Raw genomic sequence first — 17,747 nt, forward strand, 5'->3', positions numbered from 1 at the left:
AATTTCGGGGCCCTGGAGGGTCCGTGAAAAGAAGGCCACGGGTCTTCCCGCCTGGTTAAGGGTTGCGGCTAGGGCGAAGTCGGATGCATCGCTCTCCACTTGGAAAGAGATGGACTCATCCACTGCGTGCATTGTGGCCTTCGCAATGTCCTCTTTTATGAGGGTGAAGGCCGCACGGGCCTCTGCCGTCAGGGGGAAGGAGGTTGACTTGATGAGGGGCCGGGCTTTGTCCGCATAGTTGGTCACCCACTGGGCGTAGTAAGAGAAGAACCCTAGGCATCTCTTCAGGGCTTTTAGGCAGTGGGGGGGGGGTTAGTTCCAGGAGGGGGCGCATTCGGTCGGGGTCGGGGCCGATGACTCCGTTTTCCACCACGCAGCCAAGAATAGCGAGGCGCGCGGTGCGGAACATACATTTTTCTCTGTTGTATGTCAGATTCAGCCGTTGGGCCGTACGGAGGAATTTTTCTAGGTTGGCGTCGTGGTCCTGCCGGTCATGGCCGCAGATTGTGACGTTGTCTAGATAGGGGAAGGTGGCCTGCAGCGCGTTCTGGTCAACCATCCGGTCCATCTCCCTTTGGAAGACCGAGACCCCGTTGATGACGCCGAAGGGGACTCGGCGGAAGTGGTAGAGGCGACCGTCAGCCTCGAAGGCCGTGTACTGGCGGTCCTCAGGCCTGATGGGGAGCTGGTGGTATGCCGACTTCAGATCAATCGTCGAGAATACCCGGTATTGTGCTATCTGGTTGACCATGTCAGATATGCGGGGAAGTGGGTATGCGTCTAATTGCGTGTATCGATTGATCGTCTGGCTGTAATCAATAACCAGGCGCTGTTTTTCGCCGGTCTTTACTACCACCACTTGGGCTCGCCATGGGCTGGTGCTGCCCTCGATAATCCCTTCCCTCAGGAGTCTTTGTACTTCTGATTTAATAAAGCTCCTATCCCCAGCACTGTACCGCCTGCTTTTAGTAGCAATTGGCTTGCAGTCTTTGGCGAGGTTAGCGAACAACGGGGGGGGTTTGACCTTCAGGGTGGACAGGCTGCATACTTTGCGCGGCGCCGTGTTTAAATTCTGCTGGCTGCAGACTGTAAGTGGGGGCAGGGGCCCGCCATATGCCATCGTGACGCTCTCCAGATGGCACTGGAAGTCTAATCCTAGCAGTACGGGAGCACAGAGCTGTGGCAGGACGAGGAATTTAAACTCTCTCTACTCCACGCCGTTCACTGTCAGAGTCGCTACACAGTAGCCGCCGACGTCCGCCGTATGGGACTTTGAGGCCATAAAGACCTGGTGGCGTGTGCGCATAACCGATAGGGAGTAGCGTCGCACCGTGTCGGGGTGGATGAAGCTCTCCGTGCTTCCGCAGTCGAAAAGGCAATTTGTGGCATAGCCATTTACCTTTACGTTCATCATGGACCTGGCTAGTTGATGGGGCCTAGCTTGGTCCAGGGTGATGGAGGCCATCGTCGAGGTCGGTGGGTCGCTGTAGTATTCGCCCGCGCCGAGGGCCTGGTCCCGAGATGGTGTCCAAGATGGCGGCTCCCCCTCGGCTGGTGGTGTCCAAAATGGCGGCCCGCATGGCTCACACGTGGTTGGTGGGGTCCAAAATGGCGGCCTGTACGGTTCACACGCGGCGCTGCTGGAATTGGGGGTCGATTTCGCCTTGCACACTCTTGCGTAGTGGCCTTTCTTACCGCATTTGGAGCAGGTCGCGTCCTTTGCTGGGCATTGCTGTCTGGGGTGCTTGGCCTGGCCGCAGAAGTAGCATTTCTGGCCTCTGGTCATTGCAGCTGTAGTTGGGCTGCTGGCGGCTTGTGGCCTTACCGGGTCCCAAGATGGCTGCTCCCGTGGCATCCACGTGGCCATCCGGTCAGGGGGGTAGGCGTCCATGTTCTGAAGGGCCACGTCTAACGAGTTAGCGAGGGCCACCGTCTTTTGCAGGTCGAGCCCCCTCTGTTCCAGCAGCCTCTGCCGAGTATAGTTGGACCTGATGCCGGCTACGTAGGCGTCTCGGATCAGGTCTTCCGTGCATTCCTTGGCCGTCACCGCTTTGCAATTACAGTCCCGGCCGAGGACTCTGTCAGTAAATATTCAGCGCCCGATTCCCCGGGACGCTGTTTTCGGGTAGCCAGGAGGTGTCTGGCGTAGACCTCGTTAACAGGCCTCACGTATTCCTTTAGCGTCGCGATGGCGGCCACGTAAGTAGTGGCGTCTCGGATGATTGAGTAGACTCGGTGGCTCACCCGTGAGTTCAAGACAAGCCGTTTTGCATCATCTGTAGTGACAGTAGTGCTGGAGGCCTCCAGGAAGGCTTCGAAACAGCTCAGCCAGTGTTCAAAGTTATTGGCTGCATCTGCTGCTTGAGGATCCAGGTCTAAACGTTCCGGCTTCAAGATTTGCTCCATGTTGAAAATTAGTCAATAAAATTGATGCGCTATCAACAATACCAAAGACTACGAGATGGACTTAAATGAAGTAGGCTTTTATTGACTAAGAACTAGAGCATGCCTCTGCTAGTGAATCCATCCTAAGAGCTCTCGGGGGAAGGGTGGTGAGTCACCTTTATACCCGGGCTTAGGGGTGGAGCCAGGGGCTGAGACATGCCTGGACTTGTACAGGGTTAACAGTGGTTTACCACACAGGCATGTACAGGTTAACAGTGGTTTACCACAGCTTCTATGCAGCTTTCCGGTTCGTTGGCAGCAGCTGCCTCCTAATATTAAATACTACTTATTATAGAATCCTACAGCACAGAACAAGGCCATTCAGCCCATCGTGCCTGTGCCACCTCTTTGAAAGAGCTATCTAACTAGTCCCACGCCCCTGCTCTCTCCCCATAGCCCTGCACATTTTTCCTTTTTAAGTATCTATCCAATTCCCTTTTGAAAGTTACTATTGAATCTGCTTCCACCACCCTTTCAGGCAGTGCATTCCAGATCACCATTTCCCCCCTGGTTCTTTTACCAATTACCTTGAATCTGTGTCCTCTGGTTACTGACCGCCCTGCCAGTGGAAACAATTTCTCCTTATTTATTCTATCAAAACCTTTCATAATTTTGAACACCTCTATTAAAATCAATTAAATATCCCCATACCCTTCTTTTCTCTAAGGAGAACAATCCCAGCTTCTCTGGTCTCTCCACAGAACTGAAGTCCCTCACCCCAGGTACCATTCTAGTAAATCTCCTCTGCACCCTCCCCGAGGCCTTGACATCCTTTCTAAAGTGTGGTGCCCAGAATTGGACACAATACTTCAGCTGAGGCCAAAGCAGTGATGTATAAAGGTTTAGCATAATTTCCTTGATTTTGTACTCTATGCCTATTTATAAAGCCAAGGATCTCGTATACTTTTTAACAGCCTTCTCAACTTGTCCTGCCACCTTTGACGATTATTCATTATTAATTCTCTTTTGTTTGATCAGTAAAATTAAGATAAGTGAATCTCTAAATGGTGACTGACTAAGAAATAAATACAACTTGTTTCAATCTTGCAGCCTCGGCCCTGTGAATGGACCTCAGGGATTTCGGAAACTAACAAAGATTCTACCAGCACTGGCATTTTTGAAGTACCTAGAGTGAGTAAAAATTTGAAGTGTCTTATCCATGCCCTACTTTATTTAGACAAATATTTACAAGTCTTTATCAGTGTGTATTACAAATCAATTTCACTCCAGTTAAAGTGATGGAATTGATTTTACTCTGTCACGCAATTTGAAATTTCTAGTGTTTTCATAAAAATATAAGTATAACTTGCATCAAACTGGAAACCATAGCTTTATCGGTGAGCAGAATGTTGTGTTGGGTTTAACAGATGTCAATTAAGAATCCAGCTTAATGTTTGACAAATAATAAAACTCTATTATCACATCAGTAAATCAAATCAATATACAGTATCTGGTTAATAAATTGAAACACATGAAAATGGATTTCATCAATGTGGTTTGAAATGCATCTTTCATTGGAACTGTAGTTTACATGGAGTGCACGCAGTTTAAAAACAGATGGTTAAAAGTTCATCTGTATGGAGAATTATTTACTCAGATAGAATTGTCTGCCACAGCTTTTGTTCCATGCATTGTATATACATTCCATTTGTAACATTACATTGTGTTTGTTCACCACTAAGGGAATGACAAAATGTGTTCTGGTTTAATGGCAGCAGTATGGCTGGTCATTTTGTAATCTAGCCATTCTGCACAGATGCTTGCCCTGTAAATACTATTATTTTATAAGACAAAGCTCTATGTAAAGTAATAGAGTGCAAGCCAGAGTCATATTGTATGGCATACATTGCAGGAAGTAGAAGCAAAACCCTGTTGGTCGAGCAGTGCAAATTCACAGGCTAGATTTCACCACAGTACAGGAAACTTTTGATTTACCGGCACCTAAATAACCGGAAATCTCGGTTAACCGGCAAAATTCAGGAGTAGGTTCAGGTAAGTTTTACTTCATATTGTACTTGCCTTCCTCGATCTGTTGCTGTGCAAGGGTGTGGCTGCAGCTGTTGCTAAGCTACAGAGACACTTGGAACTTGTGGCCATTGTTCTGAACCTGTTGCTAAGCAACAGGGTTTGTTGCTTTATACGGAGCTCTCGTCTCTCCGTATCTTTCACTATAGCTTTCGGTTATCCGGAATTTTTGATGAACCGGCACCACGTCGGTCCCGTCGGTGCCGGATAAAAAAAAGTTTCCTGTACATTGCGCATTGTTCAGTTTGTGAATAAGTCATTCTACTTAAACATTTCTTTAATTTTGGCAAACTTTCCCCTTTAGTACTGAAAAGGTACATTTTTAACTGAACCTCTGCTGCTTTCCTATAGTCTTGAAGGACCGAGCTCACAGAAAGTTGAAATGAGTGAAAATAAAATAGGAGATGAAGGAGCTGAGAGATTGGCAGAGGTGCTGTCTTTTTTAACATCACTGGAAAAGCTGACGTGAGTAACAGATTTATAATCCTACCTCATTTTGGAATATATATCCATCTATCTTCTACATACATTCAGTGAGTGATCACAATATCCCATTGATGGTGTGCCTGTAGGTGAAGCTGTGAGAGTCACATTATTTGTCCCATTAACAACAATGAGGCTTAACTAACATTATTTCCCCCCCCCGCCCCACTCATCGTGCTGACCCTGAAATCTCCCTTCATCACACTTTATTGGTTTAGTAGGTATGACGTGTGAGCTCCCACCGCACATTTCCTCTCCCTTGCTCCTCCCTTACCTTAACGTGAAATGACATAGCACACAGCCAAAGTAAATATTCATCACCTGGTCCTTCGATCGTAAAAGGTGCACCCATCCCAAGTGCAGTGTCCACTTAGTTTGTTTAAAAGGCAGGATTTTCCTGCCACGTGTGAACCTTTTAATCAACTGGAGGTGAGTTCTTTAGCAGTGCCGCCTTTTTCCATTGATTGATAATCATATATTCCGAAGCTCCATTATCTACTTGTACAAAGGAACTCCCACTCCCTAATTTAGTTGCAATGCCTGCTTTAGGACATCAAGCCCCCCATCCCACCCCTCCCCCCGAGTGAGCATCACCACTGGCTTTTGGGCAGTAGACTGCTCCCTCGTACCCCACTGCTTAGATAAACTAGTTCTGGGTTTATCCCCTCCTCCACTGTGCAATATAACTGGTCCTGGGATTGTGCAGCTCCCCCCTCGAATGAACAGCTGATGTTGTTGTTTTACCTGTCTCTTTTCTCCCATCTCCCTCTGTCCCTCTCCTTGTCCCCTCTCCCCTCCACCATTCCTGTTACATAGTTATGTTGGGACTACATTGTACAAGCGTACTAACACTCAAATCAAGTGTAGCAGCACTACGATGCTGGGAAAGTAGTGTGCAGGCGCCGCACAGGGCACTTGGAAATATCACCCCACACCATGCGGCAGGCAGCCATTACAACTCAAATAAAACAGTAGTTTATAATTACAAACTACCGAGTCCAGAGGCGTCTTTACAAAGCACTACGAGCGCTAGAAGACATAACAATTCCACATTCCCCTTCCCCATCCTACTCTTCCTCCTTCCCTCTCCCCTCTTCCTCCTCTCTTCCCCTTTCCTCCTCCCCCACTCCTCTCCTCTGCCTTCTTCCCCCTCTCTGCGTACTCCACCACCCCCCTCCAGTTTTCCCTACCCCCTGCCCCTCCCTTCTCCTTTCGGGCGACTAAATAGCAGGAGTGGAGCGGTTGGAGGTGAGAGGTCACATGATGAAACCTCCCAGAACATGTCCAACCAGAGCTGGCAATCCTAGTTACAGCAAACACACTTAAAAGACAGACCATTTTCCTCTGACTAACTGTGGGTAAGACCACAGCAGATTCACTGGTCATTTATATATAAATATATATTGAGTGCGTCCAGCTAGTAGCATGTTTTTCTGGGTCAAAGTAGCTCTGGATTGATTCCCAGGGAAGTCCGAAGTTACAGCAAGCTGCAACACCAAAGCACTATAGCACGTTGCACCTTTTATTCAAGTCGTTTACATATTGATGGTAATATAAAATGCCCAAACTAATTCAAAATAACTGTTGCTATTTTGTTACTTTGCAGATTATCGCGCAACCTGATAGCAGACCGAGGGGCACAGGAGCTGGCTCGATCTCTTCCCAACCTGAAGTTCTTGAGGACACTCAGGCAAGTTTTAAAATAAGTCATGATTTGGGAGCTGATTTAGGAAACTGACTTACTTAAAGCAGCTCCTACACCATAAATGTGGCCTAATTAAGGCATTTTAACTGAGAATAACTGCAATGTTTACTCTTTTTAGAATTTTCCAGTAGCAAAATCCATCTTTTTCAGGAATTTTAATAAATCAGTTTTTAAAATGAAAATTGCAAGTTGCTGCTGACATGTCTGTAACGGGGGTTTCTTTAACACAGATTGCAGAGGATATTGTTAAATAAGTCATTTTTAATTGTGCCATACAGCTTCTTTAATTCCTTATGTCAATTGAAGGACATTCATAAAATATTACATCATTGAACGTTCCTGTACGTTTTCCCACATCCTGTCCAATTTCTGGGCTCCCCCAAACCATCTCCCAATTGCAGTTGGGAAGATAGGCAGGTGGCCTGTTCCCATGCCCCCCAATTCCGCTCTGTAGCATTTGCCAAGAGATGGCCTGTGAATGAGTCTTTCTGGCTTCTGCCTCCCTTTGGGGGAAAACACTCGGCCTGAAATCAGATACCCGTCACTCCACTCCACAGTGCCATGCTGAGGGGCTCCAGCACTCGGTGCCACCGTGCCATCAAACATCCACACACCTTATTTTTAAAAGTAAGCCCGGAGATGACGATTACAAGCTTTATATAGACATCTGCTATTAAGCATGCTGGACAACATAAAGTCTGCTCTCCGTCTGGAATTGAAGATTTCACCTACAAACAGCCTTAACTGAATCTTAAGGATGTTTGTAGGCCTGCAATTGTTTTGCTTCTGCAACATTTTGTTAAGTGAGTGTTGTTTCTTTTAGTGTGGATACTGTTTGAATTGCATCGAGCTTTGAACAGAGCTAACGTTGATGATTTAAATGTAACACACTAATAATTTCAGTCACCTGTCTGCAATTTCATTAAATACAATAAACCACAACCAATTATCAACATGCACCTTGTCTGATCCAATTTTTATTTTATTTTACAGTTTATATGACAATATTATTGGTGATAAAGGGGCAGAGAAACTAGCAGAAATACTCCCGGTAATGAAATCGCTGAAAGTTCTGGAGTAAGTATCATTAATATCAAGTTGACCATAATTATATAAATTCTGGGCTACGGGTTAAATTAATTATTTTTACTTTCCTTCCTATCTGCTTATTTTTCTCCTCTCTTGCTGAGATTACTGAGGTAGAAATTGGTATGTGTAAAATGGCGCAACGTATACAGATTTCTGAGGGGGGGGTGAGGTCCTGAGTCCGATCTGCACCAAGGGCATTGGCTGCTGCCACATTGGTTTTTGCTGTTTTAGATGCCCCTGGCGGCTGCATTAAAGCAGCATTGGATCATCAATATAAATATGCAAAAAAGGGTCCTGGACCTGTTTCACGACTCTTCTGCAAAATGTGTGAATAACTAGGCGATGCTCCTACTAGTTTTACCAGTTTTACAGCGGCTTAAGCAGCGGTCCTGAAAGGGACCGCTGGGGGCTGCCGAAGAAGTGATAGGGAAAGTTTTTGTTACTTCCCCTCCTGTGGAGTGGGATGGAGAAGTGAGCTCCTCATGGCTCTACAGCCGTGTCACCCTCGCCTCTGAGTCAGAAGGTTGTGGCTTCAAGTCCCACTCCAGAGACTTGAGCACAAAAATCTAGGCTGACACCCCAGTGCAGTGCTGAGGGAGTGCTTCACTGTCAGAGGAGCCGCCTTTCAGATCAGACGTTAAACCGAGGCCCCGTCTGCTCTCTCAGGTGGACGTAAAACATCCCAAGGCACTATTTCAAAGAGCAAGGGAGTTATCTCCGGTGTCCTGGCCAATACTTATCTCTCAATCAACATCTCTAAAACAGATTATCTGGTCATTATCACAATGCTGTTTGTGGGAGCTTGCTGTGTGCAAATTGGCTGCCGCGCTTCCTACTGTTACAACAGTGACTACACTTCAAAAGTACTTAATTGGCTGTAAAGTGCTTTGGGACATCCTGAGATCGTGAATGACGCTATATAAATGTAATTCTTTCTGTCTTATTAATGCGCGTCGTTGCAGACCCGCGCTCGGCCCACCCGTGTTTTCCTCTGCGCCCCCCAAGACTTAACTGAGAGCCGCTGCCGGTGAGGCCAAGCAGCCCAAGTCCGATCCCCAACATCGGGTGAGTTGTATCTGGAGGCGTGACGGGCTCTATTATTAAAATGAGGCCCGAGGCCCAATTTCGGGTGCACCTCCGGCTTCTGGTACACACTTGCAGCACATACACCTATTTTGGACTGGAAAACGAGCTTAAATGAATTTCCAGCCCATCCTGTCCATTTGCAGTCTGATTTCACCATATTTTAAAAAAATCAGTGAAGTGCATTGTGAAACATCAAAAAAAAATCCAGCACATGTAACGGCTCGATTTGTTTGAATTGGCCTGGAAGAGCAGCAATACTGACGACTTTGCTGCCTGCTGTAGAATTTACAGGGACCATTTTTTTTTATCTCCGCAGTGTTAAATTCAACAAAATCACAGATGTTGGAGCCCAGAGGTTGACACAGAGTTTAAAGAATTGTCCCCATATTGAGACAATATGGTAAGTTTGTCCAAATTCCACAAATGATTAACTTACACAATGCTAGTGAGGATTGCCCTTTTAAAATCTTCTGTTTTATTTCAAACTGTACATTAGATAGGTACAGCATTACTCTCCAGCGTTTCGAACATGTACGAATGTTCCATTTTTATTTAAACAAACTGCAATCTGAATAATGCTGCTCAGTGCTCAGGATCATCACCAAGAATCATTATTTGATTTATTTTTCTTCCCTTTTTAAATACCTATGTATCCAAATTGCCACCTTCCATTCCCAAAGCTTTAGGCTTTCTGAGTACGGCGAAACCATTTATTCCCCCAATTTTCACCCCTCCCCTCCTGACATACTTTCTCTCGTGCATTCTGCCTCGCACACGCTTTCTCTCTCTCGCACGTGCGCGGACTCTCTCGCGCACACACACTCACACGCTCTCTCGTGTGCGCGCACACATTCTCTTATATACGCACACACTCTCTCACACACACAAACTAACTCTCTCACACATGCACAACATACGTCTACTTAATTGTCATCAGGGGTTACTGGATAACGATCAGGAGCAGAAATCCAAGCTGATCTTTCTTCCCTCCCTTGCCCAGGGACACTGATGCCAATTGTAGTGCTCCAGCTGCTGTGATCAACTATCTATTTGACTGTAGAGCGCTCACAGCCACCCTCACTGTTGCCTTGTCTGATGTCGATGCACACTTTCCCTAGTATTCAGGACTGGGATCCGCAATGGATGCAGAGGCCAATTGTAGCAGTCCTCCCACCACCCCAGCTGGGACGAACCTTCCTTGTCTCTATGGTTTAATGCTACATTGAACATTGTCTTTACCCACTAGGCAGTGAGAGAGTTCATGTTCTGTTTTTTACAACTTTCTGTTCTCATTTACAGGCTGTGGAGCCCTACAATTACACACTGGATGTCTGAACACATTCAACAGATTGACGTCAGAATCAATTTACAGTAGGCAAATCTTCTTTCCCAGGTAAAGTTTCAATTAAGCGCGTTTTATTTCCCTCCCTTTCTGTGATACGTAATTATTAATTTTTAATGTTTTAGTATTTTCTTTGCACTTTAAATCTTTTTCTTCTCCATAGCATTCTTCTTATCCAGAACATAATTCGTATTTGAAAAGTAACATTTAGAAATGTAAGCCTTTGCTATTGGTTTTCAAGCTCTTGCCACCTTCATCTCAAACTGCCACCAGAGCTTCCCAATGCAGTGCTTCCACCTTCAGCCAGCGGGCTGAACTGTCTGGCTGTGGAGGACCTCTTGGCTACTGTCAGTGCTTGCTCCATGAATTGGCTGCCGGTGTAAAGCCTGGACCAGACTAATGGGATGGAGCTCGCTGTTGATGCATAAAGTCCCATTTAGTGACTGAACTAGTTCCAATTGAGACCAAGGTTTAAACTTGCAACTCGTTGAGCTTAAAGCTCAGTATTCTCCTACAGCTGGAGCTATTGAGCTCTGCAGAAATACATCACAGGAATGGGGTGCAGAACTAATAGAAACAAAAAATCGATCTTTGTTAGGAAAATATATATTTCAATAGCCTGGTCTTTATGCTGCTCCAAATATATTCCACTTGTGTACAATTTATTACATTCTGACACTGCAATGGACTATCAGTGGCTACTTGTGGGATTATATTGTTCTACAAATGCTGTTGCAAAATATTCCTCTTTGACTGGTTAAAAAAAAGACGATTATCACTATACAACATCCTGGTATCAGAGAAGAAACATCCCCTATGTGTCTTTTTTTTTTCTTTTTGGTAAACTTTATGCTCATCAAGGTCAGTACTGGACATGAGACATTTTACACTTTGGCACTATATCCATTGCCAATATCCAGGTCAAGTATATATGTGTTTTATGTAAAGTAATGGTTCTAGACACTCTCCCAATAAGGTGCATTAACCCCAATTTCAGACGCACATTACTTGCAACATCAGTGTAACATTTCCATTTCCCACGGCAGCAATCTATGCCCTTTCTGACCGGGATTGACAATTGAGTGCCAGTTAGCGCCAACCTACAGGCAGCTTTGTGCAGTGGGCATGCACTCAGATGGAACTGGGTTAAGAGTACTCAAACCCATTCAACTTCGAACCTTTACAGCTGGCAGAGAGACGAGAAGTCCGGGCAGGTTTTGAAGCCTGATCTCCGAAGCAAAACAAAAGTGTGCTAACCTACACAGTCCTTCTTTCCTTCCTTTTCTCTCTTTCTTTCCAATGAGTTGAGATATTTTTGCTGGAAATGAAACACAGCTAATTAGTGTTTTTTTTTACTTACAGTATTTTACAAGAAAGCACAAATCAGCAGCGGGATTTTGTAGGGAAAATCTTTACTCTTCACATTTCTTCAGACTGAATTGATAACCCACAAACTTCTACATTGGTGTACAGTGGTACCAGTGGCGGCATCATCATCGTCAAACATCTTATTCTCCGATTGCTTTTATCGCCGTGAAACACCAGGAATATCAATGACAATTACACCATGTATATCAAAATAAGGAATTCAGGAGGAACTTCTTTACCCAGAAAATGGTTAGAATGTGGAATTGTTAGTACAAGGAGTAGTTGAGGCGAATAGCATAGATGCATTTAAGGGGAGGCTAGATAAGTACATGAGGGAGAAAGGAATAGGAGGGTATGCTGATAGGGTGAGATGAAGTAAGGTGGGAGGGGGCTCGTGTGGAGCATAAACACCAACATGGACCTGTTGGGCCGAATGGCCTGTTTCTGTGCTGTACGTTCTATATAAATCCATATTAGATTTGTCTCCCTTACTTGGCAGTGGCCTTTATACCAATAGGTCAAGGTTTATAAGTGTGCTGTTATTTTCACTCATTGTCAGGATGGTGCTTGGAAAGAGCAGCACAGTCCAACCTATACCATCTCTCACTGGGAGTGGTGCAATACGCCAGTTCTGTTGGTCCATACACAGACATGAATAAAATAATTAACTGTGTTGAGCATATTCTTTACCGGCAGCCATACCTGACATATGTGGAAAACAAATTGAATCATTGAGTAAGATTTGCACTGTGAATTTTCTACTGCACTTGGTTACTTTATTATAATGTTGGTAGTTTGCTGCTGCTGCTGTTTAACTGCACTGAAAGGACTGCATTAACGTGCATTCTTTGGCTGGAATATAAACAAGAAGGCAGCTGATTTGCTGAATATCTCGTCATGCAACACTGCTGTTTTAATTAAAACAAATTTAAGTCACATTCAATAAATAAATAACCAACAGAGTATTAATTTCAGAAATGTATTTTGAAGATGATGTATTTTAATAGTTGTCAATACCAATCTGCAGAAGGACCAAGTTTCGACTGGTGGGGATGCTCTTCAGCTTTATTTGTTAGCTAGTATAGTCATTTATTTTACCCTCTCCAGATTTCCTACCCTGTGCACAATTTCCAGCTAAGAGGGTATATGATTAACCTACGCTTTCAACATTGCCCTGTCACTATGAAGTGTACAAGAGTAGCCTGATGGAAAGCCCTTCCTCCAATTTTACCCTCTTCTCCCTCTACCCATGAGGAAGTAGCCTGCCTAACCGATAGAGGGCACAATGAGAAGTGGGAATTTACTAGGGGGAGGAGACGAATAAGCAGCTTTCTGCTCTGTTGCAAGGCACCATTTTGATGGCAGTGTAGGCAATAACATCATTAAGACACTTCCTCCTTAACTAGTTAATAATTCAACACCTTTCCAGATTTTAAATTATGCATGTTTTTCTTTCATATGTAAATATTCCAGAAAGGCATGAAAGCAAACAATTTGTTTTAATACATTTTTATAATGTTTGAGAATAACATTTATTAATTATTGTACAGAAATGAGTTCCTTTTCCAATATATAGAATAATGTATATGTGTAAAATCTCAGTACCAGTTTGTATAATTTGCCAATATGTAAAGTAGAAACATGTATTGTACAGAATTGATGCTGTGTCAGAAGAATAAACAAACAGTAAGTATGTTTAAGCTTTTACTTAAAAAAAAAAGTCAATTTCCAGTTTTGCTGTTAAAATTAAAACATTGCACTAAACCATCATTTTAAACTTTGCTGCTGTTTTAAATACATTTAAAAAAAAATCAGCTTTAATGAGATGTAATTTATTATTTTTCTGTTGGTGTTCCTGTTGCCTTGACAATGTGATCAATGAAGCTGTGATCAGTCCCAAAAAACAGAACTTTGCTGAGGAAGAGCAGGGTAGGAGTGAGGGGGGGTGGCTGAAGGATTCTGGATTAGATGAGTGACAGGTGGTTGGCAAGAGATCAGAGCTGCCTCAAACCTGCTTCCTTTCTGCTTCCCGCAGAGGTTTGGTTTGTTTTCAAAGATTCAACTTAGTATTTTTTTTTAAAGAAATCAAATTAGAATGAGATCACTCAGTGACTTTCACTCTCATTGGTATTAGCGATTAGAATCTCGGGCTCACAGGTAAGCAATTACCTGTAAAAACAGATGAAATAATTAGTTGACTTCAGAATTCAACTGGTATTTATTTTTGAAAAGTAAACATTGCACATTATCTTGAAGAGAAACATATTGAGAGAAAAATTGGATGGGTTCTACAATGGGCAGGCGATCCGCTCTGCCATATTTCCGACCAGGCGATGAAGGTGGAAATTAACCCCATTATCTCTCATTCGGGTCCCTCTCCCTCTCGCTCTCCCCCTCAGCTTAAGATACTTTGAGGTTTATAGAACACAAAACAAAAGGTGCCTATTACATTTATATTTTTTTCTTGTTTGTGTGCATGCAGACATACGCACAGCCTCCCTGGTTTTAAAAAAAAATACTCAGGTAGGAACTTTAACCTAAGCCTGGTTGAAAACTTATGGGATGAAATCAGCCACCCATTTTCCACCCCGTCCGATGGAAAGTAAAATTGGATCGGGTGTAAACCGGGCGGCCGATTCCGATCTTTACACTATCAGGCGGGTTATGTTGAAATGACCCCTTCAGTATAACTTTACCTGGATAAAACTTTTGAAATTTGCTCTCTGGCCTTTTTCAAGTAATTTTGAAGAATTACTTGGCAAAAATTGCTAGAAGCTAAAGAAAAATACTTTTCAATACAATTGACTAAATGGTACTGATGCATCCTGGGAAATGAGGTATGCTGCACATATTCAAACTGCTCAATCAGCATCCAGCCCAGTGTCTCCACTCTGGGCAGAATGATCCAATCCAAGCCCAAGCTTCTGAAAGAGGCTGAGACCTTCAAGCAAAACATTTCAATGAATGCATTAAAAGACACAAGACAATTCAGTGGATAAATTTGCTCATTGTGAAATATGACATTTTTGATTATTTTATTTTGAGATTTCCTAAAAGGGCTGATTTTATATAGGAGACTTTAATGGAACACATGCCTCATGTGCCAAAACCAAGCAACCATAATGATGGCGGTAAGCTAAAAAAAAATCATGGCAGTTGCAATCTATTCAAACTGAAACAGAAATACTTAGCAACAAAAAGGCATGACTATAGTGAAAAAGATGGGTGGTTGTGTGTTCTGGCCTATTCTAATGACTTATGAACTACTTTTATTTGACTCAGTGTAGGAGGCCATCAGAAGCAACTCCACCTGTCTTTAATTTTCTGTTTAACATTTTGTTTATTTATTTTTAATCCAATAACTTTTTTAAAAACTACTTATTAACAGCTAAAGTTGAAGACAATGGGCTGGTGCAGTGGCTTTGCACCTGGACCTTTCACCTCTCGGAGCTAGGATTAGAATCAGAACAAACTAATGAGATGAGAGTCTTCACTCTACTAGTTGTAAGAATCCTGTGAAATGATTTTTGGCCAGTCTCAGTTTGGTAACCTTATTCTGAGAGCCCGCTAGGATGACTGATATGGAAAATTAAAAGTCATACTGGTGCAGCAGAGTGTTCCACTAAGGTTGAGGTTAAGGACCTTTGCTATGGCAGAGTAGAGGAAATTTTACTCTAAACCCAACTCCTGCTGTACCTAACCTAGCTGAAAACTGGCCCATTTCCCATTGTGTAATCACTCGCCCTCTTCATGAGCACAGAAATTCACCCAAAATACAAATGAAAATGATAAAGACAGGATGTTGCCTGGCCTGCTGAGTTTTTCCAGTATTTTCTGTTGTTTTTTCAGATTTCCAGCATCTGCAGTATTTTGCTATCGTAGGAATGTTGGACTGATTGGTGAAGATCTGTATTTAAATAACTTTGGTTTAGTTCTTTTATTTAAAAAAAGTTCACACACTCCTTAGCAAATTCACTTTAAAAACGTACTTATTTTTATCAATAAGTTTGAATCTGCCTAGACAGAGGGATCAAAGTCTTGGGTTGCTCTAACAGTTAAGGGATTTGAATTAAATTAAGTTCCCAAAGGAGGTGAGTTCATGGAGAAATTACTGTGCAATTTCACTCAGAAGTACATAGGCAGCCTGGTGCAATTGTGTTAAGGGGGATTTTTTTGTGACTGCTAGATGTGACGAGTGAATGTTACCATTGTTTATATATATATATATATATATTTTATAATGCATTCTGAATGGTTAGAACAGTTATACTTTTATTGACTTGTTTTATTTAGTACTTGCATTTAAATCCCTCTGTGACCTCACCCCTCCTGATCTCTGTAACCTCCTCTCACCCTGCAGCCGACGATCCCCCCCACCCCTCACCTTCCGAGTCTGCCATTATGTGCATGCCCCCGCCACTTGCCCCACCACTGGCGGCAGTGTGCTCAGCCATCTAGGTCCTAATCTCTGGAATTCCTTCAGAAAACCTCTCCACCTCTCTCGCTTCCTATAAGATGTTCCTTAAATTTCACTTCTTTGACTCAGGTTTTGATCACCCTCTTAATCTCTCCTCCTTTGGCAAGGTGTTCATTTTTTCCCCTTACACCACTGTGAAGTGCCTTGGGATGGTTTTGTATGTTAACGGCACTATATAAATGCAAGTTGTTGTAAACCTCCCATGCCATCGCTCATGGTTAGTTGGAGCAATTGGTATGTCTTTTAGATGTATTTATTGTAACAGACAGAGGTTACAGCCCCTCCTTTGGGGCAAGCAAGAATAACGAGTGTTTCTGTAATTTTTTTTAAAGAGGTAATAGCATCTCCTCTGGGGGAAGAAAGAATAGCAGATGTTATTGTTGCTGTTATAACATTACCAATCGATTTCAACGGATTGGAGAATTATTAGTGTTACCCATTAATTTCAATATGCCAAATGTCACATTTATAGCAAACGGAAAGCAATTCAAAAGATTGTATTATATTGTAGATGTGGACACAAGAGATGATTTTTTTTTATTAACCAGTAGAAAAAGGGTTAATATAAAAATGGGAAATTATGGATGGCCTTTTCCATCGGTTAAGTTTTAAGCGGGATTCTGAACAAACGCCCTAAATTTAAACCTGTTTATTTAAGTAGAACTTTTTAGTAACACACAGTCATCTCTACTGTTGCAGAAATATTTGATAAACATACAAATTTGTTTAATCTTTTCTTATGGTTTATTATTCTTGGTCTTCACTTAGGACTGCATGCCATTGTTCTAAGTTGAACATCAGGACTTATTAGTGTCAATGTGTTAATTGGTGCTGGCAAAATTCTTATATTACTTTATGCTGCAGAAAACTTAGTGACAGATCAGAGTCTCCATTTTCACCTTTTGGAGTAGTCCAAGCTGCACAGACATGAGGCAGTTCAGAGACGATTCACTAGGTTAATTCCAGTGATGAGGGGGGGTTGACTTATGAGGAAAGGTTGAGCAGGCTGGGCCTATACTCATTGGAATTTAGAAGAATGAGAGGTGATCTTACTGAAACATATAAGATACTGAGGGGGCTCGACAAGGTAGATGCAGAGAGGATGTTTCCCCTCGTGGGGAAATCTAGAACTCGGGGGCACAGTTTTGAACTGAGATGAGGAATTTCTTCTGAGGGTCGTAAATCTGTGGAATTCTCTGCCCCAGAGAGCTGTGGAGGCTGGGTCATTAAATACATTTAAGGTGGAGATAGACAAATTTTTGCAAGATAAGGGAGTGAAGGGTTATGGGGAGCGGGTGGGGAAGTGGCTTTGAGCCCAAGATCAGCCATCTTATTGAATGGCGGAGCAGGCTCGAGGGGCCAAGTGGCCTATTCCTGCTCCTATTTCTTATGGAGCATATTTGCCACATTACTGGCTTGGTTATCGATCACCAGATCTTGCTGTACCCGGTGAGTCTCACGTTCCTCTGCTAAAGCCACTCACTATTCCAGGATCATCCGGGAAAGCAAAGATAAGCCCCGCCTTTTCCGCACAACCAACTTCCTCCTGAGAAGCTTCACTTGGCCATTGCTTTGGTATCAATGGGGGCAGACCTGGGCGTTGGTAGCACTGGGGGATTGTCCTGGAGTTTGACAGTATTGCAGCGGGGCGGATTTGAGTCCTTTGATTAAGCATCACGGTTGAGCAGGAACCTGGAGTTTGGCAGATCTAACGTTTGCTAAAACAG

General features: G+C 43.4%; 1 protein-coding gene across 7 annotated transcripts in view; it reads left to right on the forward strand.

Moving 5' to 3' along the window:
* Positions 1-13,313, forward strand: part of ciita (class II, major histocompatibility complex, transactivator) — an 89,867-nt gene extending 76,554 nt beyond the window's left edge. For all 7 annotated transcript variants that reach the window (XM_086000635.1, XM_086000636.1, XM_086000637.1 and 4 more), the window contains 7 exons: positions 3,496-3,576; positions 4,822-4,935; positions 6,560-6,643; positions 7,652-7,735; positions 9,150-9,233; positions 10,133-10,226; positions 11,538-13,313. In XM_086000635.1, the coding sequence (XP_085856761.1) occupies positions 3,496-3,576; positions 4,822-4,935; positions 6,560-6,643; positions 7,652-7,735; positions 9,150-9,233; positions 10,133-10,208 (523 nt within the window). In that variant the 3' untranslated portion in view covers positions 10,209-10,226; positions 11,538-13,313. The remainder of the gene's footprint in view (positions 1-3,495; positions 3,577-4,821; positions 4,936-6,559; positions 6,644-7,651; positions 7,736-9,149; positions 9,234-10,132; positions 10,227-11,537) is intronic.
* Positions 13,314-17,747: the final 4,434 nt, after the last annotated feature.

Source organism: Somniosus microcephalus, chromosome 11, assembly GCF_052327205.1.
Source record: "Somniosus microcephalus isolate GS21.2 chromosome 11, FLI_Smic_1.0, whole genome shotgun sequence".
In the NCBI taxonomy this organism is placed as follows: Eukaryota; Metazoa; Chordata; class Chondrichthyes; order Squaliformes; family Somniosidae; genus Somniosus; species Somniosus microcephalus.